General features: G+C 41.9%; 1 protein-coding gene across 1 annotated transcript in view; it reads left to right on the plus strand.

Annotated features, from left to right (window-relative positions):
* Positions 1-26,955, plus strand: part of SPEF2 (sperm flagellar 2) — a 159,827-nt gene that overhangs the window by 129,971 nt on the left and 2,901 nt on the right. The window contains exons 31-36 of the mRNA XM_012807051.1: positions 2,452-2,558; positions 3,254-3,436; positions 9,442-9,534; positions 13,931-14,110; positions 20,451-20,699; positions 20,901-21,023. Coding sequence (XP_012662505.1) covers positions 2,452-2,558; positions 3,254-3,436; positions 9,442-9,534; positions 13,931-14,110; positions 20,451-20,699; positions 20,901-21,023 — 935 coding nt within the window. The remainder of the gene's footprint in view (positions 1-2,451; positions 2,559-3,253; positions 3,437-9,441; positions 9,535-13,930; positions 14,111-20,450; positions 20,700-20,900; positions 21,024-26,955) is intronic.

Consider the following 26,955-nt stretch of genomic DNA (forward strand, 5'->3'; position numbering starts at 1 on the left):
TATCTTTGTTGCAAAGTGATTTTTGGTCTTTTGGATATACACCTAGTAAAAGAATTGCAGGATCAAATGGCAGGTCTACTTTTAGATCCCTGAGTATTCTCCATAGTTCTTTCCAAAAGGGACGTATTAGCTTGCACTCCCACCAGCAATGCAGAAGTCTTCCCTTTTCTCCACATCCACACCAATATCTGTAGTTTGGGGATTTTGTTATGTGAGCCACTCTTATTGGAGTTAGATGATATTTCAAAGTGGTTTTGATTTGCATTTCTCTGATGATTAAAGATGATGAGCATCTTTTCATGTGTCTGCAGACTGTACACCTGTCTTCTTTGGAGAAGCTTCTGTTCATGTCTCTTGCCCACAATGAAATGAGATCACTTGTTCTTTTCTTATTAATAAGTTTGAGTTCTCTGTGGATCCTGGTTATTAGACCTTTGTCAAAACATAACCTGCAAAAATCCTCTCCCATTCTGAGGGCTGTCTACTTGCTTTATTTAACTGTGTTCTTGGTAGTGCAGAAGCTTTTTAGTTTGATCAGATCCCAGTAATGTATTTTTGGTGTTGCTTCAATTGCCAGGGAGTTCCTCCTCATAAAGTATTCTCCCAGAACAATTTTTTTTAAGTGTTTCCCCTGCACTCTCTCCAAGAATTTTTATAGTTTCATGTCTTAAGTTACAGTCTTTTATCCAGTGAGAGTCAATTTTTGTTAGGGGAGAAAGGTGAGGGTCCAGTTTCAGTCTTCTACAAGTCGCCAGCCAATTCACCCAGCACCATTTGTTAAATAGGGAATCTTTCTGAGAGTTATCATAAAGGGTCACCAGATTCTATTTATGGTTTGAGTTCTCTTAGGCTGGCATACAATTTCTTTCTTAGATAATTCTAAACAATAGTAACCCTAGATAAGTAACTTCAGGCCAGAGAGAGAGCTTCTCTTTTTATCTTTGAACAAAATTTGTAAGAGAATCTATTTATGTTGTTGCATCCAGTATGAAAATCATATCACTGCAAGCCTTGACCATTTAAATTATAAGGTCAAATATTAAAATGTCTTCACATTTCATACTAAGAGCCCCAGATGAAAAATTCTTATATAACCTGAAAGTATTGTCTTAACATTTTGTTTTATACCTTTGACATTAGAGAGAGTGGAAATATATGCAACTTTACAGAATTTTAAAATACTTTGAAATCTTCATGCCTTTAATTGATGGTTGTACCTTGAGGAACATGACTGATTTTTGTCTAACCTATCTGAAAACCAAAATGGCATTCAATAAGGCTCAGTTTACTGGAAATTCTAATACCTGGAAAATGTTCTCATTTCTATAAAATTGGATACTCAGGGTTAATTCAAAAAGATACAGAATTTATTTCTGAACAGCCGGCCAGATGGCCAATTATATCAAAGAAAGAAAGGTCTCACTCTTGCTATCCAGAAAATTACCTTCCAAATATAAAAATTGTATATTTGGTTTGAAGCACTGACATTCTAAAAGGATTATGCATTTCCCTAGAAATTAGGGGAAATGATAAATTTTATGTGGACTTTTAGAAATGCTAATAACTTAGATTTAAAAAGAAAACTTTGGGATGCTACCATTGTGTTTCACTTTCTTTATTTCTAAACAAAGAAGAATATCTATGTACCCTGGACCTGAAAGATACTTGGATACACATTAGGAGTCTCTCCTGACTCTAGAAGGTATCTCTGCTGTGTAGGTTAGCTGGATATTTTTAAAGCATATTCATTTATTTTGCTTTCCTATTTCTTTTTTGATGCATGTGCATGCAATTTGAAAGTAGACATCTCCTTTAGACAGGGTTAAGTAGATTAGCATGTAAGGACAAAGCATTTAAAAGGTTAGTGATCTTCTTGTACCCTTCTGTATATACAAAAGCAAAGAATATTCTGATCTAAAGGGCAAGAATTAACACTTCAATCTAGTAATTTAACAATTCAAATCTTCCAACATTTACAAAAGCAAATATATTCTGAGCTAAAGGGCAAGAATAAGATAAATGTGTTAACTGATTACATTGATGAGCTGCACGCATTTGAAACGCCTTTATCTTATATTTACCAAATATATTCTTGTACCCTCCTGTATATAGGAAGCCTTAGAGTAATATTTTTAAAGCTTCAGCCTATTCTGAGTAAAAGATCAAATAAGACTCCTATTACAGTTTAACAATTTTTCCCAATCTGAAGTGAATTATTACTAGACCGAAAAAAGACATTCTGACTCAATTGAGAAACAATAATAAAAGAGCAGCAGGACATGTATTATTATTTTTATGTCTTCAAATGGGTTCTGTTTCTCTGAAGTTCATGATTTTAAATAAGAATGAAATGATCATACAAATATCCATTATTTCTTCTATTTTAGCAAAAGCAAAATAAAAGCCCTGTCACCTAATATAAATGACAAAAGATTTTTCCTTGCATTATAGGCCTGATTGGAAATAAAGCATTTACTGACATTCTCCTGGATTTGGTGACCTTGAACCTTGGGACCAACAACTTTCCTAGTAGTTGGATGCACCTTACCCAACCTGAAGTAAGCTTCCATTTTATTTTGGTTTTAAAGATTTGAATACTCTTCTAATTTGATCAATGAATCAATAGTTCTAAAATGACCAGTATCAGCCTAGTGTTCAACTTTTGAAATTTGAGTGAATTAAAAAAGAATGATCTTAAAATTAAGACACATGAGCACATGCACAGTATTCAAAGAATGACTGATGATCTAACAGTCAGTGAAACATGACAGAGACTGAGGCTCAACCATGACCTCATATCCAGAACTACCTTACAGAATGATTCCAGCTAGTAATAGTAGGTGATGGTGGCAGGTCTTCCTTCTTCTCATGAGCTTTACTTTAAAATGTATCAGAAAACAAAGTGGTTAAATACCTGAGCCCTTGCAAGGACACAAGATATAATCCTTATCCCTCGTCTGTTGAAGAGTTAACTGGAGTCAGATGTATAAATTGATTGTGTAAGAGTAAGCAAAAACCACAAAAGTCCAGGAAGCAGAAATGCAAACCACTTTCTAGGTATTGCCTGATGTGGATTTGTTGGTAGAACAAAGGCCACAAAAGGGAACGAAAGTCAGAACTGGCTCTGTTTGCCAATATAAAATCCTGCTTCTTTCCTCTGACCCTCTTACTATGAAAACCTGAGTAAACAGAGTTTCAAAGAAAGAGTCATACATGTACAAATATCCCAGTAATATTTCCTGTTTTCTTCTAGTTACAGGAGTTAACATCTTTATTAACAGTAAACTCGGAGTTCGTGGACTGGCGGAAATTCCTGTTAGTAACCTCATTGCCTTGGCCCATCCCCCTGGAGGAGGAGCTCCTGGAGACACTGCAGAAGTTCAAGGCTGTGGATGAGGAGCAGAAGGGCACCATCACTTTTGAGCAGTATATGCAGGTGGTTGCCAGCACCTGGGTCCCTAGTAGCATCAGAACACTTCCGACCTAAGAAGTGTGTTACTCATGTTACATTGCCAGGTCTTGGGCCAGTGTTTCGCATCTCTGCTGCCCATGTCCAGCCACCTAGAGGCAGCCCCCAAGGCAGTGCCAGGGCCCCAGGCAGAAATCTGGTTTCCATTCCCAGGGGAAAAAAATCTGAAAAAGTCAGAACTTCCAGGAGAACTAAGGCTCCTGAAAGAAGTTACATAAACTCAATTATTCTCCTTGGTTCTTAACCAGTAGTTCTTATCCATTGCTGTATATTAGAATCATCTACAGAGCTTTTAGTAAGCCCAATGTCCAACGCCTAATAGCTCAGAAGTGGCAAGAACAGCAATAAAGAACACAGGGAAAGAGCAGTTTGTGGGGGGGGGTGGCAAATGATGAGATTGTTTTTGACAAATTGAGTTTGATATGTCTGTGGAAATGTAGATAGAAATGTCCGATCTGATATGGCAGATACAGAAAGGAGTACAAGTCACTAATGTAGGCGGTTGTTGAATTTATGAAAGAAGTTCATCCAAGGAAAGGGATGGATAATCCAGTAAACGTGACACTGGGCCATAGAACTTGGCAGGTCTATGTAACTGGTGATTTCTGCCAGAGAAATGGTGGGATTATAAGTACAGAAACTAGGTTGCAGAGAATTGAGGAAATGAAGAGGTCTTTTAGGAAGTGAAAAGAAGAAAAGTCAACTCATTTCTCAGAAGTTTGAGTAAGAAAGGAGAATAAAACTCCACGAACCAAGAGAAACCTGAATTACTTATTTTGTCCCTACGAATGGAATTCATCCTTTTGCTCTCCACTTGACTTTGCTGGTAGACACAAAAAAGGGAAACATACATAAGGAACAAAAACTTTGAATAACTCTCTCCAGGTGCCTGTATCTCACATGTACTATTTGGTTGTTTTTTTTTTTTTTTTGATAACCCCAAAGCCCCCAAGTCCCCGAGCATTCACCCAGTTGAGCTACAGGAAATAACACTTGAATAATAATGAGGCTCTTTAAGGGTTGATCAAGACAGGTGTTTGGCTGATAGAGCGCTAATATATTTACTTCCCAAGTGTGGCTATTTATGAAGGCTGTCATCCGCCTGGATTTACAATTTGTTAAAGTGGTTTCATTTGAAAACAGTATTTTTTTTGAGACAGAGCCTCAAGCTGTCCCCCTGGGTAGAGTGCCCTGGCATCACAGCTCACAGCAACCTCCAACTCCTGGGCTCAAGCGAGTCTCTTGCCTCAGACTCCCAAGTAGCTGGAACCACAGGCACCCGCCACAACGTCCAGCTATTTTTTTGGTTGCAGTCGTCATTGTTGTTTGGCGGGCCAGGCTGGATTCGAACCTGCCATGTTAGGTGTATGTGACTGGCGCCTTAGCCACTTGAGCCACAGGCGCCGAGCCCTTTTGAAAATAGTATTAGCAGAGCAAAATGTACTGTATTTCCATAGACGGCTTCAGATTTTAAAAAGTGGGAGTGCATATCATTACTGACCTTCACTGTTTACTGTACGTGGCAATTAACACAGGATATCAATTTGAACATCCTTTTGCATAAACATGAGAAGAAGAAAGGTGGTGGCAATTTTTACCAAAGTGCTGAGCCAAAACCTTTACCAAAGGTGTGAATTTCTTAGAGAAAGTTGGAGAGTGTTTCATAGAAGCTCAGAAACCCTTACTTGAACATGGTCTGTGTTTTGGGAACAGCTCTTTCTGAGCTCTGCCCTCTCCCCTTGCCTGCTTAACTCCCCAGCACGTGGAACACACTGGGAGAGCCCCCACCTGACCGCCCTGCCTGCCTTTCACAGATTTCCAGCACTTGCCAGCTGATCGCCCCACCCGCCTCCAAAATACCATTTCATGGAAAAAATCAAAACAGCTTCGAGGGGAAAATTTTATAAGATTTATAGAAAATACCACATTAGAGCTTTAAAATAGCGTAACTGCATTACCGAAATGAAGCTCTCTGGGAGAAAAGGGCTGTCTCCTATGCTTTATATTTTGTCTGCCTTTTTTTTTTTTTCTTTTGACAAATTGCAAGTTCACCACAACAGCCACTTAAGACTGTGCTGATTACCCTAATTTCTAAAATGGAAAAATATAAAGCATTCGTGAAAGCAGATGGGCCATGTACCTTGGCTAAGCAATGATAGCATAAAAGCCTGTTTGCCCTTTGCTCCCAGCTGGCCAGTAACCTTCTTGGTGTGGGAGTGTAGTCACACTCACACGGGAGCCTCTGATGCTGCAGTAGCTATCGACCTGTCTTCCAGCAGTGAGAATGCCTGTTATTATAGGCTTAATGAGTCAGATGTTTTAGGATCCAAACAGCACAGTACTTACTCTCTAAAGAAAAATTAAAAAAACAAAAAACCTCAAATCCTTGGCCATGTTTTAGCAAGAGAATACAGGAAGATTTCCATCTTTTTAGAGAGAAATCACTAAAAAGTCTAGTGAGGTGGGGGGTAGTTGGCTGAACCTTCCTTATTTTAATTTCTTACTACATAGGTTCACATTTAGCACTTCAGGTTATTGGAATTCTTATAAATTTATTTTATTTACTTGTTTCTGAATTTAATATTTTATTTATTGATTTTTTTTCTGTGCCCTAGGTAGAGTGCCATCATAGCTCACAACAGCCTCACACTCTTGGACTCAAGCAATCCCCTTGCCTTAGCCTCCCAAGGAGCTGAGACTACAGGCATCCACCCAACACCCAGCTAGTTCCTCTATTTTTAGTAGAGATGGAGTCTCGCTCTTGCTCAGGCAATCTGTCTGCCTCAGCCTCCCAGGGTGGAGTGAGCCTCTGAACCCAGCCCGAATTTGACATTTTAGGAAACAGTTTTTTTCTTTCTAATTGTCTATTATATGCAAAACACTTAGAAAAGACATACAGTTTTAGAAAACCAATAGGAATAAATCCTTGGTGTTAAAAATCAGGAGAAATTCCTATGTACTGCAGTGATTATACAGAGGATTGAGAGTTGGTTGAGAAACGGGGGGATGGGAAGAATCTTTGTTCCTTTTCTTCCTCCTTTAGTTCTTTTCCTATTTTCCCTTTATCTCTAGTTTTCAGCAACCTGGTTATTGTGTTCCTTAGTGAGGTTTTCTTCATGTTTCCTCTGGGGTTTATTGAGCTTCTAGAATCTGTGGGCTTATTCTTTTTGTCGAATTGGGAAAATGTTCAGGGTCATTTCTTCAAATACTTTTTCTGCACCCCCCGTTCTTAAATCCAATTCCATGTTGTTTATTTTTCCAGACTTTTTTCTCTGTGTGCTATATTTTGTACCCATTTCTATTAATGTGTCTTCAAGTTCACTGATGTTTTCTCCTGCGGAGTTGAGTTTGCCATTAATACCATCCAATTTATTTTATTTATTTATTTTTATTTTTCTTTGGCTGGGGCTGGGTTTGAACCTGCCACCTCCTGCATATGAGGCTGGTGCCCTACCCTTTTGAGCCACGGGTGCCGCCCCCCCCATCCAATTTATTTTTTATTTCAGCTGTTTATTTTTTTTATCTCCAGACATTTAAGTTGGGTCTCTGTTATACATCTCACCTCTCTGCTCATTTTTTGCATGTTTTTCTTTATCTCTCTGAACGAATGAAATCTATTTAGTATAGCTGCTTAAAATCCTGGTCTGCTCCTTTTATTATCTCTCTCTATTCTGTATTATTGTTTCTCTGGCTATAGGTCATATTTTCTTTCTTTTTTTTTTTTTACATGCCTAGTAATTTTGTATTAGATAAGAGATGATGTAAACTGTATATTATTGGGTGCCAAATTTTGTCATATCCCTTTAAATGTTGTCAAGTACAGCAATGTTACTCGAAATCAGTTTTATATTTTCAAAGTTACGTCAAGAATCTTGAAGGTGGGTCCAGAGCAGCCTTTCATATGAGGCTAACATGGTCCCATTACTAAGGTCGTATCCTTTGAGGAGGCTCTACTTAATGTCCTGTGTATTAGGATGTCCTTCTACTCTGGCTGGTGGTAACATGAACTAATCCCAGATCTGCATGAATCCCAGAGATTGTTCAACTCACTACTTTCCAGTGGCTCTTTCTCTAACCTCTGGTATTTTCTACATACAAATCAACAGAATGGCTCCCATTCAAGACTTGAGGAGACCCCTCTGCACATCTCCAGAGCTCTCTCACAAATCTATGTGCACATTAGTACTCTTCCCTGCAAACTCTGGCCACTGTGAACTCCTTCAACTACAAAACTTGCCTTCTTAAATAGGCAGTAGCACCAGGCTCACTGTGAAGCCCCTCCTGGCCCTGCAAACTGAAAATGCTACAGCAGCTGGAATACTAGGAAGCCTCCTCACTTACTTTCCTCTTTCAGGAATGACTGTCCTATGTTGCCTGTGGTCCAATGCCTGGAAAATCCTGTTATCATATTTCTTATTGTTTAAGGCAGGAGGATAATTCTGCTGTTTATTACTCCCATCATGGCCAGAAGCATAAAATCTACCTATGTTCTTGGTTTCTCTATTCTCCCTTAGGTGGCACTTACCCTCCACGGATTAGCCATCAGGAAAAGATTTCCTCCCAGCAGTGCAAGAGTCACTTGTGTTCCAAGCTAGTACCCTGCAGGACATTAAGCTTCTTTCGGCTCTTCTCCCTCACATAGGCTTCCACATAAACAGTATCTTTTTAATTCCAAATTAAAAGAAAACTCAATTCTCACCTTTAGGAAATGCACACCCTTACAACGTACAATTCCATTTAAGCCTTTACTCAAAGAACATGAGATTATTAGAAGAAGGTATAACCGAGAACATAGGCCAGAGTCAAGTTAGGCAAACCAATGGCCTTGGCAATAGGCCAAGTATTAAGGCTAGGTTGACACTCTCAATTATTTATATGAAGAGCTTACTCTGTGGAAGAGTTAAAATTAGCAAGATATATTCTTTGAACCCAAGTATTTTGTGCCTGATGTTTAACAGGAAACGTGACTGACAACAACCAAAGGAGTTGACTAAATGCCAAATGTTTGGTATAAACAAATAGAATTGGAGTTCAGAGGAGAGATTCAGGATGGCCTCCCTGGGAGGTGTGATCTGAGCCAGGTCTGGAAAAATGTATAGGTTTATCTGGGTGGAAAAGAGCATAGAACTCACCTAAAGTAGAAGGAATGATGTGATCAAACAAGTGAGAGTAGAAAATGGTTCTGAGCAGAGAATGATATATGGAAACATTAAAATTATGAGAAAATTGATAATTTGTGTTTTCTTCTACTTGGGTAAGAGAAAGACTGAAAACAGAAACAGCTTGAGGTTACTAGAACGGTCTTTGACAAAGGTAGTGAGACTCTACCACCCAGGTGGTAGCAATGAGTTTAGAAGGAAAGGAGAAGTAGAGAGGCATTGCCAGATGAGAGCTGCCAAGTCCAAAGAGTAATTTGTGTCAGAAAGGGACTGAGAAAGAGGATGTCGTGAAAAAGGGGCCAGTCATTCAGTTACTCAGCAAAGATTTTTCTAACACCAACAACAAATCTCAACACTAAGACTCCCAGAATGGATGGGAAATCAACAGGACACAAGGAATGAGAATTATTGTTATGAGAGTACAGACTCCTCCAGAATATTGCTAATGCAAGCTTAATCTAGAGTAATGACCTCCAAGCTTCATTACATGCTCCAATAGTTAAAATAAAGCTGGTGCCTCGACTATGTGGACTTTTATTTACAGATTATATACTGTCCTATAACACTAATACATTAGAAACATATCAAACATGCAAGAATAAAAATTACAAAAAGATGAGACAAAGAGTAACGTAAATGGAAGTTCTAGCATATTTCTCTAATCACCCTGCCTTGGTTTCTGCACCCTGCCTCAGAGACCACTACTGCAGAAACTGGACCAAGAGTGGTTCAGTGTCTGTTGTTTTTAGAGGAACGATGACATCTCTGCATAATGCAAACTTTAATGATCTTCACTTTTATTTCTTGCTGTAGGCTGGCCTTTGGTTTACGGGAGATGAAGATATAAAAGTTCCAGAAAATCCTCTTGAACCCTTGGCGTTTAATAGGCAGGAACACCTTATAGAGGTAATGAATGAGGTCTTTAAAAATAGCATTATAAAAAAAAATAGCACATGGCACTGGCTGTTTTCTTTGTTTTTTCTTCTACTTACATAATTTGCTTTGGACTTCATCCCTGCCTGTCGCTTCCTTTCCGGTGCCTTAAAATGCAGACTTAAATGTTCACTAAGGAGACGGAGGAGAGAAGCCTGGAGAGGAGACAGGGGCTGAAATCTTGCCAGAGCCCTACCATTACCTCTCTGTGTGATCTTGGACAATTCCCAAGGTCTCTTGGAATTTGCTTTTCTCAACACATTTATTTCTAAATGTCCTTCCAATTCTAGAAGCTTAGGATATGATTCTGTCATTTTACCAATATATATTTTTTGACTATTTCTCTTCGATTTTGACTAATATGGCAAGGGTCTAAATATAGCATTGTCCTTGGCTCATCAGAGAGTGCTGCTTTCAATATTGTTATTTAATAGCATTTTTTAGCTTTTATCCCTGAGGCCACAATAGAAAGCAGGACCTTAAAATCTGAAAAACACTCTGACTTTAGTATAAATGTTTAAAATATAAACCAGACCTAACACAGCCACATTCATTAAGATATGAGGAAAAGTGAATGATAAATTTAGATATCATAGCCAACTCTGTAGAATATATTGATTGTTCAATTTCCAGCCAACCATTAGTTCAAAATTGCAGTACGATATTGAACATGACTCTACTTTTAACCTTAAATTGAGCATTTTCTTTCAATTGGATGCATATTTTTTTAAACACCTCAGCTAGGCACTAGCAGGAGAGAAGGTAAGAGAAAGGGGTCAGAGAATAATCTAAAAAGCCCAAGACAGGAGGTCAGCAGTTACAGGGGCAGCGCTGTGTTTGTTGTCACTGTTTTTAATGTGAGGCCCGAGGACTGAGATCAATTACCTTGTGAAGCTTTTGGAACAGACTCTATATGGTTTTGTGAACAAATCTTCATTGATATAAACAGGTTCTTCAGGAACCTGTAGAAGCAACTGGCAGTGTGGGCTATCCGCCAAGTGGAAAGTACTTTCATTTTCAGCCAGAAGTTTTTAGAAACATCAATCTAGGGCACAGCCTTTCAGCTATTCACCTGGCAGCAAAACAGGAAAGAACCTTTTGGTAAAAGGGACAAATGTGGCTCCCACTCGCTGCTGGGAAATTACAGCAAGGAAAGGAACTAAGCTGAGAGCAGAGGCAGGGCGGGAGCCTGAGCAAAAATTGTTCTTAAAGGGCAAAAGATGACTGCTAGGGTGTGTGCGTGTGTCTGTGTCTGTGTGTGTGTGAACGTCCATGGGACAAAAAAGGTGAAAGAAGGGGTGTTTTTTTATCTCCTTCCTGGTGCCTCAGGGACGCAGTACTCAGCGTTAAGTAAATCTCAATGTTCTTAAACTGGGATAAAAACACACGTGCCACTGTTTATAAACTGCAAGGTCTCCGTGGCATGACACAACCTCCCTGTGCCTTGGAACTTGTATCCCTCTCTGCTGGGGCTGTTTGCAGAGTGAATTTGTATTCGTGGTTCCCTTAGAACAGTGAAGGGTATACAATAAACTGTGGTTAAGGCTGGCATGCTAAAGAAAGGTGAGCAAGGAGAAAACATAAACAAAAGGTGTTTACTTTTTTTAACTGTAATTAGAATAAAAAAGACCAAAGAATTAAGAAGGAATTCTTGGGGCCAAGAGCCCTGGGCTTTGCTCCCAGTTCTACCATGATCTGTTGTGGAAACTTGGACAGGACTCTTCCTCTCCCAGGGCCTCTGTGTCCCCTTAAAGAGAGGGCTGGGGCTGCAATTTAGGGCAGCACTCAGCTCCCCTGCTTTGTCACGTATGCTCTGTGGCCCAGGCCTTCCTCTGAGCCATATCCTGAAAGGCTCCTGAAGACAAGCAATTGATACTGACCTTGGGTGACCTCAGAGACCCAAGCATTGGATAAAATGTCCAGCCTCACTCACAATAGGATCCCGGAGGCATCTCGGGTTGTGACCCCCTGGTCTGTTGACAGTGACAGTGAACTTACTGGTGACCAGTGAGGCTCAGCAGGCTGGGCCTGTCTTCTCCACCCCTTGAAACTGCAGAAACCAGTGTTCAAGAATCCTTAGGGTTTTCCTAAGAAAAGTGATGTAATATTGTCATATTTATTAAATAAACTCGCAAGCATTGTCTTAAACTTTTCTCCACAGCTTCTGTCCAAGGGACACATACATCTTTCCATTCCCTCGGGCTGGTTAACATTTGTTAAAGCCAGGCTTTGGGTTTGAAATGCCAGCTACTTGCTAATAAGTCCCAAATGTCTGTCTCCACTGCAGACCTTTCTTTTGAACTTAGGACTCCTAGATGCAACTACCTATTTGACATCTGCACTTGAATCCTCTAGCACTGTGATCCTCAACTTTTTGGCACCAGAGACCAATTTCATGGAAGACAATTTTACCATGGCGGATGGGGTTTGGGGGTGGAACAGGTGACAGAGCTCAGGTGATAATGATGTGCAGCCCAGTTCCTAACAGGCCATGGACCGGTACCAGTCTGCAGCCCAGGGATTGGCCAGGGGCCACTACCAGGATGCAGACTTGATTAGGTCAGGCCCAAACCCAGGCTCTAAATTCAACTGATTAAGGACCTTGATTACATTAGAAGATCCCTTTATCTTTGACATATGAGGGAACCCACTCATGGGAATGAGTTTCCTATCATATTTGCAAGTCCTGCCTATGCTTAACGGGAGTAGATTGTACAAGGTATATGTACCAGGAGGTGAAAACCTTTGAGGCCTTCTTGAAATTCTACATCCTATAAAATTTTAAATGGTCTTCAGAATACAACAAGCATAACCTTTTTTGAATGTCCAATCCATTGATTTAATATCAAGTCTATTTAATTACAGAAAGAATCAACTTGTATTATTCCTGTATATCTTCTTTCAATACTCTTCAGTTTATATATTAATGGAAAAAATGATGTTTTCCACCTACTTATCCTTGATAAGAGCAGCTCAGTGGAAATAAAACTAAAAGACATCTCTTCGTGTGGAAGAAATGCAAACTAAGCACACACGGACAAGGCCATGGCTGTTGAGTAGCCAGACCCCTTCTCGTCTTACTGGCAGTCCCTGAAATCACTCAAAGGCAGATGAAAAGATGGAAGTGCAATGGCCTAAAGGAACCCACCAGCTAGATCATGACTTTTAAGAAATCAAGGGGTACCTTATTGTCAGTGACCATTCTTGAATGTCTGAGCCTGGTTCTGCCTGGCTTACAGAAAGACACTCAGTAAATGTTTGGTGCAGGAGTGGCTGAATGAAAGAACGTATAGATCCCACTGACCCCTAAGATTCTTTTCTGCTTTATAGCATAACAGACTTTGTACATTTTCCAGTCAAAGTTATTTTTATTTAAATTTTGATTGGATTTGTCAAATATCAGAAATTTTTCCAACTATTATCTTCATGTATGCCTAATTTGCTCACAGTTGTAAAGGTTCCTGGTAACAAAGAATAACAAGGTAGAAATACCGTCTGGATCTAGATAGTCACTTCTCAAAGTGTAGGCCAAAATCAGCAACATCAGAAGCACCTGAGCTTACTAGACATGCAGAGCCCAAGATAGCTCTGGAACCATCTACTGAAGCAGAATCTACATTTAAAACATATTCTGCAGATCATCCAGTACACATTTGAGAATGGCTGGTCTGGAAAACTGGGTCCTCAAATGAGGCTATGTAGGTGCTTCAGTGTGGCCAGTGTGCCCCCAGGTCTGGGCCTGGGCTTTGCAGGGCCTCGAGGATATCAGGCTCCCAAGCAGCCACTCTTCGAGCTGCCGAGGGAACTGCCACACAAACTCATAGTTGGCAGTTAGCACACTCTCTCCCCTCATGGGAATCCACACTGGAAGAAGTCACTCATAGTCAGTAGATAGGGTAGGAAGTTCAGAGCCAGTGAATGAGTTCAGATGTTTTAATGGCTAAAATCCCAGGGACTTGGGGGACTCCCTTTCCCTCCTTTCACTCCCCACAGAGATGAATGGATCAGAAGTCTCATATTTAGGGTCAAGACTCAGTTTGTCTGGATAATGTAAGGGACACACATGGGTCCTTGCTCTTGTGGCTCCCTTCTACTCATTGCACAGTTCCTCTACTTTTAATTGCTATGTTATTTCCTGAATATGTTAATGCCTTGTTTAGTACAATTTATGTTACATTAGAATTTAGAACCCTACATTTTCTGCATCCTGTTCTGTTAATATCACTCATTACAGGGTAGCTTTACTAATTCCATCCTCAGAAGATCACCTTATTCCAAACTCCCAGAGGGATCTTCATTGCCACGTCTACCTACTGACTACCAGAGCATACCCATTTTATCTTTGGTTGAAATCCTTTTTCTGTGACAGTTTTTCCTCAGGCTATTTGCTGACTATGAGAAAGATCCACCCCAGCTTGACTACACACAGATGCTGCTTTATTTTGCCTGCCACCCAGACAGTGTGGAAGGGGTCTACAGGGCCCTCAGCGTGGCCATCGGGACGCACGTCTTCCAAGAAGATGAAACTCATATTCTGATCGCTGAAAAGGTAACGCATTCCAGAAAGGGACTAACTGGGGAGTCTGAAGGGGGATACCTAAAGATCCTAAATTCTTGGAAAGAGGGGCTCTTCTTTTCATCTCAGCCACCTCAGGTGGCTGAAACAGTGATTTACACACACTAGGTCTTCAACAAAGCCTTACAGAATTGGACTATTAATCAGAACTGGAGGACTCATTCCCTTTGAACACTTTTGTGGTAAAGTCAAAAGTTGTTCCAGGTTTTTTGGTAGAATCAAAATTTGCTCTATAAAGGGCAGCCTTTATCTTTCCCGAAGTACTGATCCTGATACATGAAACAGAGGCAATGTCAACCCAGTCTATTGATCATTCTGTGTGGAAATTTCATGTAAACAAGTTTAGGCTTTGGATGCATCCGTGTACATGCGACTCTTGATGGTGTTTCAAACCAAAGCTCAGCCATCTGAAATCCACAAGCAATTTTTATTACCTGCACCCAAGGACAAAGAATTTCATTGTGTAGTTAAGATGCTGCCTCCTAGTCCCTGTGAGCTTTCTGAAGGGTTGGCATTCCCTGGCTGTTAGGGGTTAGTCTCTGCAGGGTGCTGGCTAATTACTCTGAGGTCCCCTTTGCATGGCCTTTGCATGGCTTTTGATCCTGTCCTATGGGGAGTAGAGCTGTGGCCTGCCCCCTGATGGAAGGCTTGTCTCTGTTCTCCCTTTGAGGGCACAGAGGGGAGAGGCATGCTGCTCTGTCTAGACCCCTTGGAAATCCCAAACACACATCAGTCTCTTCACACATTTGACAAAATAGAAATCATCTGAAAGGTGTGAGAGCTTCTCATGGCAGCATCTGGAGAGAGACAACATAGGCTCTCTCAGACAGTCCTAAAGTTTGGCCAGGAACACATGGACGGGAGGATCTCCTTCCTCTTCCACCAAGGTCAGAGAGAGGCCAGAGATGCCCAGTCAGGTAACAACCTGGGGCTCTTCACAGCGGTGGGCTATAGATACTGGTTCAACATTTATACAGCAGCATCTATTTCCATTTAAGAATGCTATCTTTGACAGCAGGAGAGTTAAAAATTTCCCAGATAAGTAAGGAGTCAGGTATGGCCTACAATCATAGAAACTGCACTTGCCACTTTCCCAGGGATGTCTCTGTAGCTCCCTGAGATTGGGGCTCCTTGACCTAACTCTGATATATGACCTAGGCCTGGATCCTAGCTCGCCATCAGGTCTTATCAAACCTGTGTCCACCAGGACACTTTCCTGAGCCTTCAATGATGCCGGACACCCTGCTTTCTGTTCCCCGTGGTGCCCTGTGCTTCCCTACATGATATTCTTTACACAACAATGACTTCCCCAAAGTCACTTCCTCTGGGAACCCTAAGGAAGGGAGGTAGGAGGAGAGGAGGCATCTGCCTTGTTGTGTATCCCTGAACTTATGTCAGGCCTGCCCCAGAGCTGAGTAAACATTGCTCTGAGGAGACTGTTCAGATATTAGCTTTGTAAACTATGCTCCTTGCATAGTTCTGTGATCTCTGAAGGAGACAGAAAAAGGCAAATTTTATCTCCTGAAGGGCCTCTGCCTAACTGCCCCATCCATGCAGAAAATAACAAAAGAAATGACGTTCCAAACAGGGAGAGGACATGGAAGAAAAGAGATTAAACGGGGCCTGGGGAACCAGACAGCGCTCACGTTGCCTTCTTTCCCACCTCCCTGCCTTTCCTCTTGCTCTTCCCTCCTCTCAAAGGCCCCACAGCAACTGCCAGATCAGCCCCAGAGCTCCCCGGAGCTCCCCGGAGCTCCCCTGACGACGCTGAGCCTTCCCTCCGCTGGGCCCCAAGTCTATTCAGAGCTTCTCCGACTGGGCAGAGCACCCTCACCTGCATTGTTCCCACAAACTTCTGTGCTGGGGACCACTCTTGACTTGAGAGGCCAGAAGTGGACAAAAAGCATTCCAGCCAGGTGAAGATAGGCAACAAATGAGCAAAACCCAGACAAATGCCGTGGAAAGACAGACGAATGCAGGGGAAAGGCCAAGAGTGGAGGTGGTGGTTAAAATGTTTAACAGGGTAGCCAGGGCCGGTTTCTTTGTGAAGAGGGAGAGGCTGGGAGAGAGAAGGTAAGGGAGAGAGCAGATCTCTGGGGCACGAGCATTTGCAGCGAGCACAACAGTGATCAGCACAAAAGTGCCTGCTGCATGCACCCCCAGACCAGAGCCAGCCAGGGTACTGAGCCGGAGCATGGCAGAAAGGGAGGGAAGTGAGTGCCGGGAGGTCTCAGGGGGGCTCTGTGGTAACCTGAGCTTTAACTCTGCACAAGAGGAGAAGTGGCTGGAAGAGTACAAGCCAGTACTCCCCTGGCTTAAATGTGTGGGGACCTGCATGGCTGCTGTGCTGAGAACAGGCCACAGGGGACAAAAGGAGGAAGGAGGAGACCCAGTCATTCCGGCAGGGATCCGTTAGCTGTTGAATCCTACTGCTAAATGATGCCTACCTTGCGTTTGGACCGCCTTCTTACCCATCTCAGCTGCCACATAGCAAGGGCTCAATTAATGTTTGTGGACATGGCCAGGAAGCAGGGAGGAGGGGAGAAGGGAGAGTGACAGGAGTAGGGTTCAGTGTCCCGGTAGAGGGGAGGAAAGCAGACACCTCAGGCAGGGGCAAGCAGCAGCAGGCTCCCAGAGGCTGCAAGGAGCAGGAGAGACCAGGCAAAGAGAGCGGTTGCCATAGCAACGGCCCCCTGCCTCAGTGTCTGTCAGCCAGGCAGCAGCTTCCCTTGGGTCCCTGAGCCCTCTGTTCACCATATGCTAGTGCTACCCCTCCACCCCCCACCCCCGGAAAGTAGCTCGCCTTGCCTTGAGCACTGCTCTCAAGAGTGCTTTTAAAATCCAAGGACACTGCAGGAACTGAACCAAGAATGATGCACAACAGAGACCTCCCTGATGGATGGAGGGTGAGGCCAGGGAAGGAGCACAGGGCCATCTCACACACAGGCCTGCTCCACTCAGCAAGATGTCCTCATCCCAGCTTCATTCATTTCTCTATACCAAACGTACACTAGAGGCTTTTGAAATGGAAGAGGGGCTCACCTCCCTCATTCTCACCCCTTGTCCTCACCATCCTGTCTCCAATTATGGCCCTGCTATGCCCTTTCCAAGTGTGTTCCAGTTTCCCGGGCAACCTCTAAGCCTGCACAGAAATAACACCTCCAACAAATCCATGTTCCCTCCCAAGATATGCAGTCACATCTCTGCTTTTGCTTAAACAACTGGAAATCTCCCCGACATTTCATTCTCCCTTACTCTGTTTCCACGATTCGTGCTAATTGTGTTCAGTGTGGCTCAGAGCTTCTGTTTAAATCCATAGATAGTTGAGTAATTTAAAAGAATCCCAAGATCAAGGCATTCATCAGTAATGCACTAGTACTGGTCCATCTTTAAGTGACATTTGGGAAAATGGTTGATTCTTGGCACCTGTGTGGCATGGGGTTGTGATGTTGAAATTTTGTAAATTCTGAGCTTGGATCGCCTGCATTCTAAAAGTCCTGTAAAAGCATCTTGGCAGGCATGTTTGAGGCCCTGGGGTCTAAAACACACTTCTGTTCCATTCTCCTCTTTGATGCTTTGCTTACATTGGTCCCAAGAAGTGGCCTCTGTTCTGCCTCTGCGATATAGGTCTGTCTGAGCCAACTGAATGGCAGAAATGCATGGCCAGGAAAAGGCACGGGTGCTGCCATGGGGACACACTTGTTGAAGTCCTCCTTGAGGGCTATCTGTGAGAGTTAGCCAAGTGGGACATAGTACTTGACAGAACCACAATCTGGTCCCCTGCTTAGATGAAAATGTGCCTTACATGGTGCTCAGACACCATTGATAATTGCTCATTCAAAAGCACTGGCTATTCTCCAAACTGGCATCACCAGTTTTGTTCCTGTACCTACATTCAAAATCGCTGTCTTTCAGAGTCTCTGTGGGAAAAAATTACATTCTCTTGCACACGCTTCCATCCTCCCACGATGCTGAACCAGCTTCTTTGATCCAGTCATGGCCACTCTCCCTTCCCTCTCCTCCTACTGAGCCACTAAGCTTATTCTGTCCCTATCCCCTGCAGAGCAAAAATAGCAAAAGTTTTAAAAGCATCCTGTGACATTAGTATGCCAAGGATCCTTCACGCTAGCATTCATTCAAAATGTTTAAATTGCTACCCTTAAACAAAAATAAATTATTTATCCCATTATGCTTACATCAGTCCTTTGAAAATAACTGCTCTAATTATGGAAATAGTTACAGAGAGGCCACGTTCTTTTTAGTTAAATTTTGGTACCACCTCATGATCTAACAAGTTAGTCATTTTCTTGCCCACAGGTTCGATCTATCTTGTCCATATAGCATCTAACCTACACTCTGAATAGATTTTTATTGTTCCTTCATTCATTAAGATGTTTTCATCCCAATTATGTTCGCTTCACTATCCTATATGTTCTGTTGCCTTGATTTCTTATTGATTGGTAGATAAGGCAATAATCCCTAAGATTCTAAGGTGGTAACACAAAAACCAGTTTCACATTTCTGCAACGTAGAATTTCCAATTGTTTAAAGCAGAGAATAGACTGAAAAATATATGTGTGTGGATGGGTGGGTAAGTGGGTGTGTGTTTTATACTAAATTCCAAAATCTTTACCTGTGACAGCATTCTTGCTGTCTTTTCCTAATTTCTTTTTTAAATGTTAAGCTCCCAATTTAGTAAAGACTATCGAAACCCAGGTAAAGCAAGGTGACCACGCAGAGCTCAAGCCAATGCAGCCTGTCTTCGTTACACCACCCCCAGTCCCTCCAGAATCCCTGAGAAGAACATGTGACTACCAGAGGCTTAATTATGTCCTATCATAATTCTTTTGTACATGGGACTTAGGTGATTATTTGGGAGAAACATCACAATCTATGGGCTTACTACTTTTACTAAATTGAGTATTTACAGCATTGGCATCCCCCTAAATTAGCATTGTTTTGTTCCTTGGGATAAAGGAGAATCAGAGCTCAAGTGTTCCCTGATACCTGGCCAGCCAACCCTCCAAAATGCCCATTTTCCTATGGCAAATCATCAAATATCGATTACATCATTTTCAGAAACACACACACACATAAACTTACTGTAGCAAGTATACAAAGTGCAAAATAAAAGGAAAAGGAAGCCATCGGTTCCACTACCAGAGATCCCCACTGTTCACTCACTTTAAGGTAGGTTTCCCTGATTTTCATTAATAAGTATTAGATACATAAGACAAAAAGGATTCTATTATCTTTATTACTTTATTTTCTGTTTTCTTTTTGCACTTATTCTACTATCAGTATTTTCTCATGTTATTAGTATTATTTTCCTAATCGTGATTTTTACAGCAGTATAGCATTCCATACCAGAATTATAATTTATGTCCACATTCCCCTAGTTTTAGAGTCCTAGTTTTTTAATTTTTGCTATAACACTAAATGAATATTCACATGCAGAAAAATTTGGCACATGAATGTTTCTTCAGGATCAATTCCTAGATCTATAATTACTGGGTCAAAGGGTAGGAATATTTTTTAGGTTTTTGATGCCTACAAAATGTCTGCAGAGGCAATTTACTCTGTGCCATTTACTCAGACTGCAAGCACCTCAATTCATAGCTGTTAGCCAAGTTTCAAAGAGCAACAATAAGAATCCCAGCCTGGTTTTCTCTATTCAGTTTGTTTTTATTGATTTTATTTATTTATTTTTCAGTTTTGGGCCGGGGGCTGGGTTTGAACCCGCCACCTCTGGCATATGGGGCCAGCACCCTACCCTTTTGAGCCACAGGCACTGCCCGTATATCCAGTTTGTTTTAATTTTGCCTTCTGAGTGTTTAATCGGGATATCCTCCAGTATCCAAAGACAAGTTCCTAAAGCTTTTCAAATCTGTAAGCTTGAGAAATTAACTTGCTATTTAACCTCCCAACTGCAATTCATTTCAAAAGCAAATCATGTTAAAAAGATCTATATGCCCGTGTAGAAGTCCTACACCAGTTACTCTAATTCATTATTGAGAAAAGTGATGAGTTTGGCATGTAGTAAGCCCAAGGGGATGTGGAGATGAGGACGACACACCCCACACTGTACACCACAAGCCTCTGTGCACTACAAGCAAAGTCAGGCTAGGATTTGGACACTGCTTTCCAGAGAAGCTGGCATATTCTTTCCTAAACTTTTTTTACCTAGTTTGTGACGGGCACTATTATTTTGTTGTGTGGAAAGTGTAAGATCATCGAATTGATGTATTCGAAATGTCTCTATTACTGTAAAGGCTTTAGGCTGATCTCATGTTCTCTTCATGCAATTTTACAGACCTCCTCCTCTACTGATATGAGTCCAATTGAAGAGTTTCCTGAACTTGATGAAAATGTTGCAAGAGAGGAAAGAGAATTAAAAGAGGAAAGAGAGGACAGGGAGCAAAAGGAAGAAGAAATCCCTGAAAATGCAAACAGTGAAAAGATTTCCCTGGACACGCTACTAAAAGTGTTCAGAGGAGGAAGTGAAGCCCAGGACGCTGACAGATTTGCCAGCCACCTCAGGACGGAGAACATTTATGCAGAGGTTGGTCCGATTACTTTGTAAAAGAGACACCTACTACATCAGAAAAGTTGCTCTCAATTTTGAATGTGTTTTCTTGGAGCCGCTCTCAAAATGTGTCATAGCATAGAAATTACACTGAATTCCTTTGGTAAGAAAAACTATTTCTGTGACATCTGCATGACTGTAAAGTTGATTAACTTCATTTTTTTTTCTTCTTTAAAGAGCTTCATAAAAACATTTGAGGACCTGGGTGCTAAGAACCTGGAGCCAATTGAAGTTGCTGTTCTCTTGAAGCATCCTTTTATTCAGGACCTGATTTCAAATTACTCAGACTATAAAATTCCTGTGAGTATTATCCAAAGGTGCCCTAACTCAGTTGGGCTCAGGCATAATGGGATTTTTCTAACTTGGGCTACCAAAGAAGAGAAAGAAGGCAGACTTGGCCAGGCCAAGAATAGGGTCTGGTGCTCACATCGGACCAGAAAGGCTAGCCTGCAATACCCAAAGGGCAGGTCTTAGGACTGTGGGGCTACCTTAGAGCTATAACAGAAGGCTGGGAGTAGGTGATAGTTAAAGCTGGGTGGGTGGCAGCATTAGGGCTCTGGATCATTCCCGCCACATAATTACCTTAACCTATGATTGCCACAGAGAGCTAACCAAGATCATGGTCTCTAGCCAAGTCCTGACATAGCCAATGTACTCTAATCATGGTATACAGTATGTAGGGAAGAGTATATACAAAAGGGTGGGTGCCAGTTCTGTCACAAAACAGTGCAGGAAATGGAGAAACTGAAGACATAACCCAGAGAGACTGGACCACCCTAGCAGAAGAAAGAAAGAACTGTAACTCAGTGATCACTCAGTAAGCAAGCAAGTCTCGATCATATGTACTAAGTGTGCCTCCACCATGGGAAGTCCCAGGCCCTTAAATAACGGGGACTAAGGAGGGCAGAGACTGCCACCAACCCTCTTTCGGAGGGTGGCAAGTTGCTACAACCCTCTCAGATGCCCATTTAACAGCTTGAAGTCTTCCTATTTGGCTCCTTTTCACTGTTTACTGGGCTACAAAGAGTTTACTGAGTTTAAGGTAAAAGTACTTGCACTCTGGCAAAACGTAGGTGGTCTAAGACTTCTCAGAGATAATAAATTACCTTTTGTAGGTTTCTTCTTATGCCTGCAAAAGAAACTATCTAGACTTAAGTATCTTTCTTGTGCCTCAGGGGTTTTTAAGTTGATGATTCTTTCTTATGTTTATTCTATTACCTATATTAGCATTAACTGAACTTGATTTCTAACAAACTAGCATCTGTCAAAACACTAAACCCATCTAATCATGAAATATGATTTTAGCTGTCAGGGCCTGGGACTGGCCAGGTCTACGGGCCCAGCTTAGGTAGGTTCTGGACGCAGACCACTAAGCTACCTTGCTCACGAACAGTTTCTCTTAGGCGCTTGAGGGCTGTCTACTATTAGCCAGAGAGAAAGAGAGACAGAGTATCTTAGAGTAAAGCAGTCTCCTTAGAACAGATAGCTCTTAGTCTTTAGCAGAGCTTGGTAATCTTCAGCAGAGATGCCCTGCTGGCGTTCTGCAGGCAGGAGAGGGGACAGAGTCAGAGTAAGCGGATCCCTGATAGAATGCGCATGCTCCCCTCCAGCCTAATATAAGGCTGAGCTCTTGCCTCTCAGCACCACAGGTGTAGACACTGCCAAGTCACCACTGCTCTCATCTCGCGAGCTCACTCATGCTTGTTAGAACCAAATCTCTCTCCATGCCCTTTTCACCAAGGTGTTCCATTACAGGTATTTCTTATAACTCTCACTCCTCTTAGCCATAGGCTATACGGGCTGCTACATTTCCCCCCTTTTTTATATACAAACAAAATAACTTTAATGTGGTAAGGGCAGTTCTGCCTGTTATCTAGCCCTTTTCTTTCCAGGCAAAAGATGGTAATTATCAGAGTTCAGAATTCCAGGTATGGGCTCTTTAAATGAGGAAGCCCAACACAAATGTAAACTATTAGCCGCTGCTAGGGGAAAATGATTGTGATGTTAATTCCCTTAAAGGTTTTTTTAAACGGAGAAAACTGCGAAATCTTTCCTGATAGAATTTATCATTTCTTTAACTGTAGGAACTTTCCTTTGATATTTACTTAACGGAGGAACAAAAAATAACGCTTTCCTTGCAATCTTTGCAAGCAAGGATTTTTCTCTCGCTATTCCAAAGGTTTTGCTACTCGAGGTACTGAAATCCACACTTCACAGATCACAAAAGACTGTTACTCGTGGATTAATGGTTCACACTTGGCAGTTCCTCTCGTGGAACTGTTACTCGTGGTCCAAAAAGTACCACCCTTCACAATTCCTTGATAGTAGAGTTTTTCCTGCTTTCAAGCTGCTTTTCCAGCGAAATTTTTGCTAATTGATTCCAGACTCCTTTTTTTCAAATGGAGTTTCCTAGCACAGAGGTGGTTTAACTTGTACTCTTCCGTTTGTTCTCACCTCTCATAATCTTCCAAAGGCTTCACTTGCTTCTGAGTGACACTTCCCCTTTGGGCCGTGTCCAGTCTCCTTAGCTGGACCCGGTTATAGTGCACAGACACCGATGAGAGGTCGGTTACCCCTTCACCACTCAGGATAACCTAATATTCCACAAACATATTTAATCTAATTATTCTCCAATTGGCCTGGTTTAATTTCCCCAGTTTTACTCTGAGGCACCACAGGTCTAACCAAGCTGGCAGAGCGCTCCCATGGCATAGAATTGAATTATACTGTTTTTTCTGAGAATGGTTTGAAAGGAAAATATTAAACTGTTTTTTCTTTCATTTGCCAGTGGGTCCTGATTCTGGCCCAACTGATAATTTCCCTACAATAAAGGTGTCCCATCTCTATCAAATTGATAACGGCATTTATTTGCCCAATGAAAGCCTTTTTTTACACTTGGGACATACACCTGGAGGTTTACATGCTCTTTGTTCCTTTTTTTTAGCATTCAATGTTCTCTCCCCTTTTAAACACTTTTCTCTTATGGCCTAGCTTCCCACATTTATGGCATTTGATGTTAACTGGGGGATTTACCCTCTGATCTTGCAGCTGCCCAATTTGAGTTGTCAATATAGCATTTACCTGCTTCTACTATAAGATTCATCTGATCTCAACTGTATTTCAACTACCGTATCTCATTTGCCATGATTTTTCTCTACTGGTTTTATTTTGGCCTTTTACTTTTTACAATCTTTCCCTTTCCATTCTTAGAACCTTTGGCTGCCTTAAAGAGACAGGAGCTCTTTAGCTGTTTTTTACTCTGGAGTCTTGTTTTACAAAATTTTACTTCCACTATTTCTTCACCAGCTTCAATCTACTCAATTCTTTTCTTTTAAATAGAACTCTTAACTGCCAAAAAGGGAATCGGGGCGTCGGTCTCTCAAAGACTGCTTCCTGCTGGCATTGGGCGAAGGTATTAGGGGAAGGCAGTTAGAAGTTCTCTTCCCTAACTTAATAAACGCTTGCAACCTAGTCCCAAACTTTTCTCTTCGCTATTTTAGGGAAGGTTTTTCTCATCTGAGGCTACAGGCTTGTTTATGAAAAGTTCTTATCTTCTATTTCTGTCTTTTCTCTTTCCCTCTTAGAGGCTTTTTTCTGTTTTTCTCCAGCCGCTTCACAGAAGAGGCTAAAGGATTTTACTGGCTTTTTTCCCCACAGTAGTAGTTAGAATTTGGAAAGAGAATATATAGGAAAGAGGAGGAAAATAGCAAATGAGAAAGGCCTGCTGTTGGCTGTCTTTCTTAGGTATTTCTTTTCCTTCTAAATATTTCTATTTCTCTTCTTTTTTTCTTATTTTGCTAAAGCTTATTTCCCTTTCCGTCCACATTTACTAAATCCTGCTCAAAGCACCATTTGTCAGTGGCATTCACTATCCCGCTTCTGACACCCCTTGTCAGGGCCTGGGACTGGCCAGGTCTACAGGCCCAGCTTAGGTAGGTTCTGGATGCGGACCACTAAGCTACCTTGCTCACGAACAGTTTCTCTTAGGCGCTTAGAGAGTTATCTACTATTAGCCAGAGAGAAAGAGAGACAGAGTATCTTAGAGAGAGTAAAGCAGTCTTCTTAGAACAGATAGATCTTAGTCCTTAGCAGAGCTTGGTAATCTTCAGCAGAGATGCCATGCTGGCGTTCTGCAGGCAGGAGAGGAGACAGAGTCAGAGTAAGGGGATCCGTGATAGAATGCGCATGCCTCCTGTCTGCCTTCTCCAGCAGCCTAATATAAGGCTGAGCTCGTGCCTCTCACCACCACAGGTGTAGAGACTGCCAATTCACCAATGCTCCCATCTCGCGAGCTCTCTCATGCTTGTTAGAACCAAATCTCTCTCCATGCCCTTTTCACCAACACCAAAGTGTTCCATTACAGGTATATCTTATAACTCTCGCTCCGCCTAGCCATAGGCTGTACGGGCTGCTACATTAGCATTGAAGAACACAGGCTCTGAAATCAGAAAGTCATGGGTCCAAATCTCTGACCCACCATTCACTAGCTACTCAACCTTAACTTTCTCTTAATCTTGGCTTTCTCATCTATTAAATGGGGGTACAGCCATTCCTGTTCAAGGGGCAGTCTGGAGGATTAAGTGAGATTATGCCTGTGAAGCACTTGGCATAGTATCTAACACATGGGAAGTGCTATAGAAATGAAGGCTGTTGGGACTACTATTCAAGACTGAGCACCTGCTACTAAGACCATACCATAAACTCCCATGGGGGAGAGAAAACGAGTACCAAAATTAGCTGTTGCTCTCCAGCAAATTCTACTTCTATTTGTGTGATAGTTTAGCATGCAGGAATTATAAGAAAATGATATGACAACATCACGTACAAAATTCTAAGGATTCAAAACATGACATTTTTATGCTAGCAATACGGAGAGAATCTGCTTAAGAAGAAATAAGCTGGGTCTGAAAAGATGGCCAGGGTTTGAAAAGTGGAGGGACAGAAGAGGAAATGTGCATGGATTTGGCTGTTAGGCTGGAAGCCAGAACTTTCTAGGAGAAATGGAAGGCTGGGCAGAGGTGTAGATGCAGGACGATATGGGGACAGGGGACAGTTGAAGCTGGATCCCTTGAAGAGTCATCTGTGAAAGGTGTAGAGTGATCCCTTGGAATTGGTAAGATCCAGCTGGATTGCAAAGAACTCAGATGTCACACAAGGAAATTTAGATTCTACTTGCAAAGAGACAGAGAATGGATAGACTTCTGAGCAAGGGCATGATATGGTATTAATTTCTTCCTCCCTAAGCGTTTTTATGTCTCTAGTCAAATCACGTCATTAAGTCATCCCATACAAAGTGGGGGCCACAGACCCATCACTTTACAATGCACTTCAGCCTACATGCTCTGTGCACATGTCAAGGGTAGACCTTTATTAGAACCAGTAAAATAATTTGCAAAGCCCCATGGAATTATGTATAATAGGATTTATTTTATATTAACCAGAACAAGTAGGGACATAAAATAATACTGTGATTATCCCCTCCCATAATGGAAAGGAAAAAAAATCCCACAAAGTTAGGACAATTTGGAAATATCTTCAGATGGACTAAATATAATTAACTTGCAGAGAAGATTCTATTTGACATTTTACCTAAGAAAGTAGCCAACAGATGACTGCTTCAAGAGTCAGGCTCCTGAGTCCGAGGGAGAGCGGGAATGCACAGGATTCCTCTTAAGTAATGTATTTCCCTCATTTCAGAAAGGTTTTTATCTACTCATGTGACCTCACCTGGGTTACTACTAGCAGTTTGGGCAATGTTCTTTTTGTGCCTGCGGGTCTATGTAGCAGGACATCTAACACATGGGGCCCCTACCCACCTTGACACGTTGGCCGCCAAAACCACCTCTGCACAGCCCCAAATTTTCCCTGATGGGCGGCACCCCTCTGGCTGAGAGCCCCCAGCTGGGGGGTATCTGCCTTCCAGTTAACCAGTCTTACAGCACCAGTAGCACCTGACACCTCCAGTACCACAGTGTTAGTTAGTTGGTTAATTTCCAGAATGCTTCTTTAAGACATACCCAAGTAGTGTACTTTATCTCTCCTTGTCCTTCCCATCTCCCCAGCAGCCTCACTGAGGAACTTCACTCAAGGACAGTAAACTATCACGATTTGGACGCATGTGTATGGCTGTGAGTGGAGAAAAGTCTAAATCTGATACCTGAAATGAAAGAGGGTCCCTTTCCAGTAATGTGGGAAAACTAGACCTGAAAAGTCTAAAATTAGACCTGAAAAG

This window comes from Otolemur garnettii, unplaced genomic scaffold, assembly GCF_000181295.1.
Source record: "Otolemur garnettii isolate 467f Iridium unplaced genomic scaffold, OtoGar3 scaffold00063, whole genome shotgun sequence".
Lineage (NCBI taxonomy): Eukaryota > Metazoa > Chordata > Mammalia > Primates > Galagidae > Otolemur > Otolemur garnettii.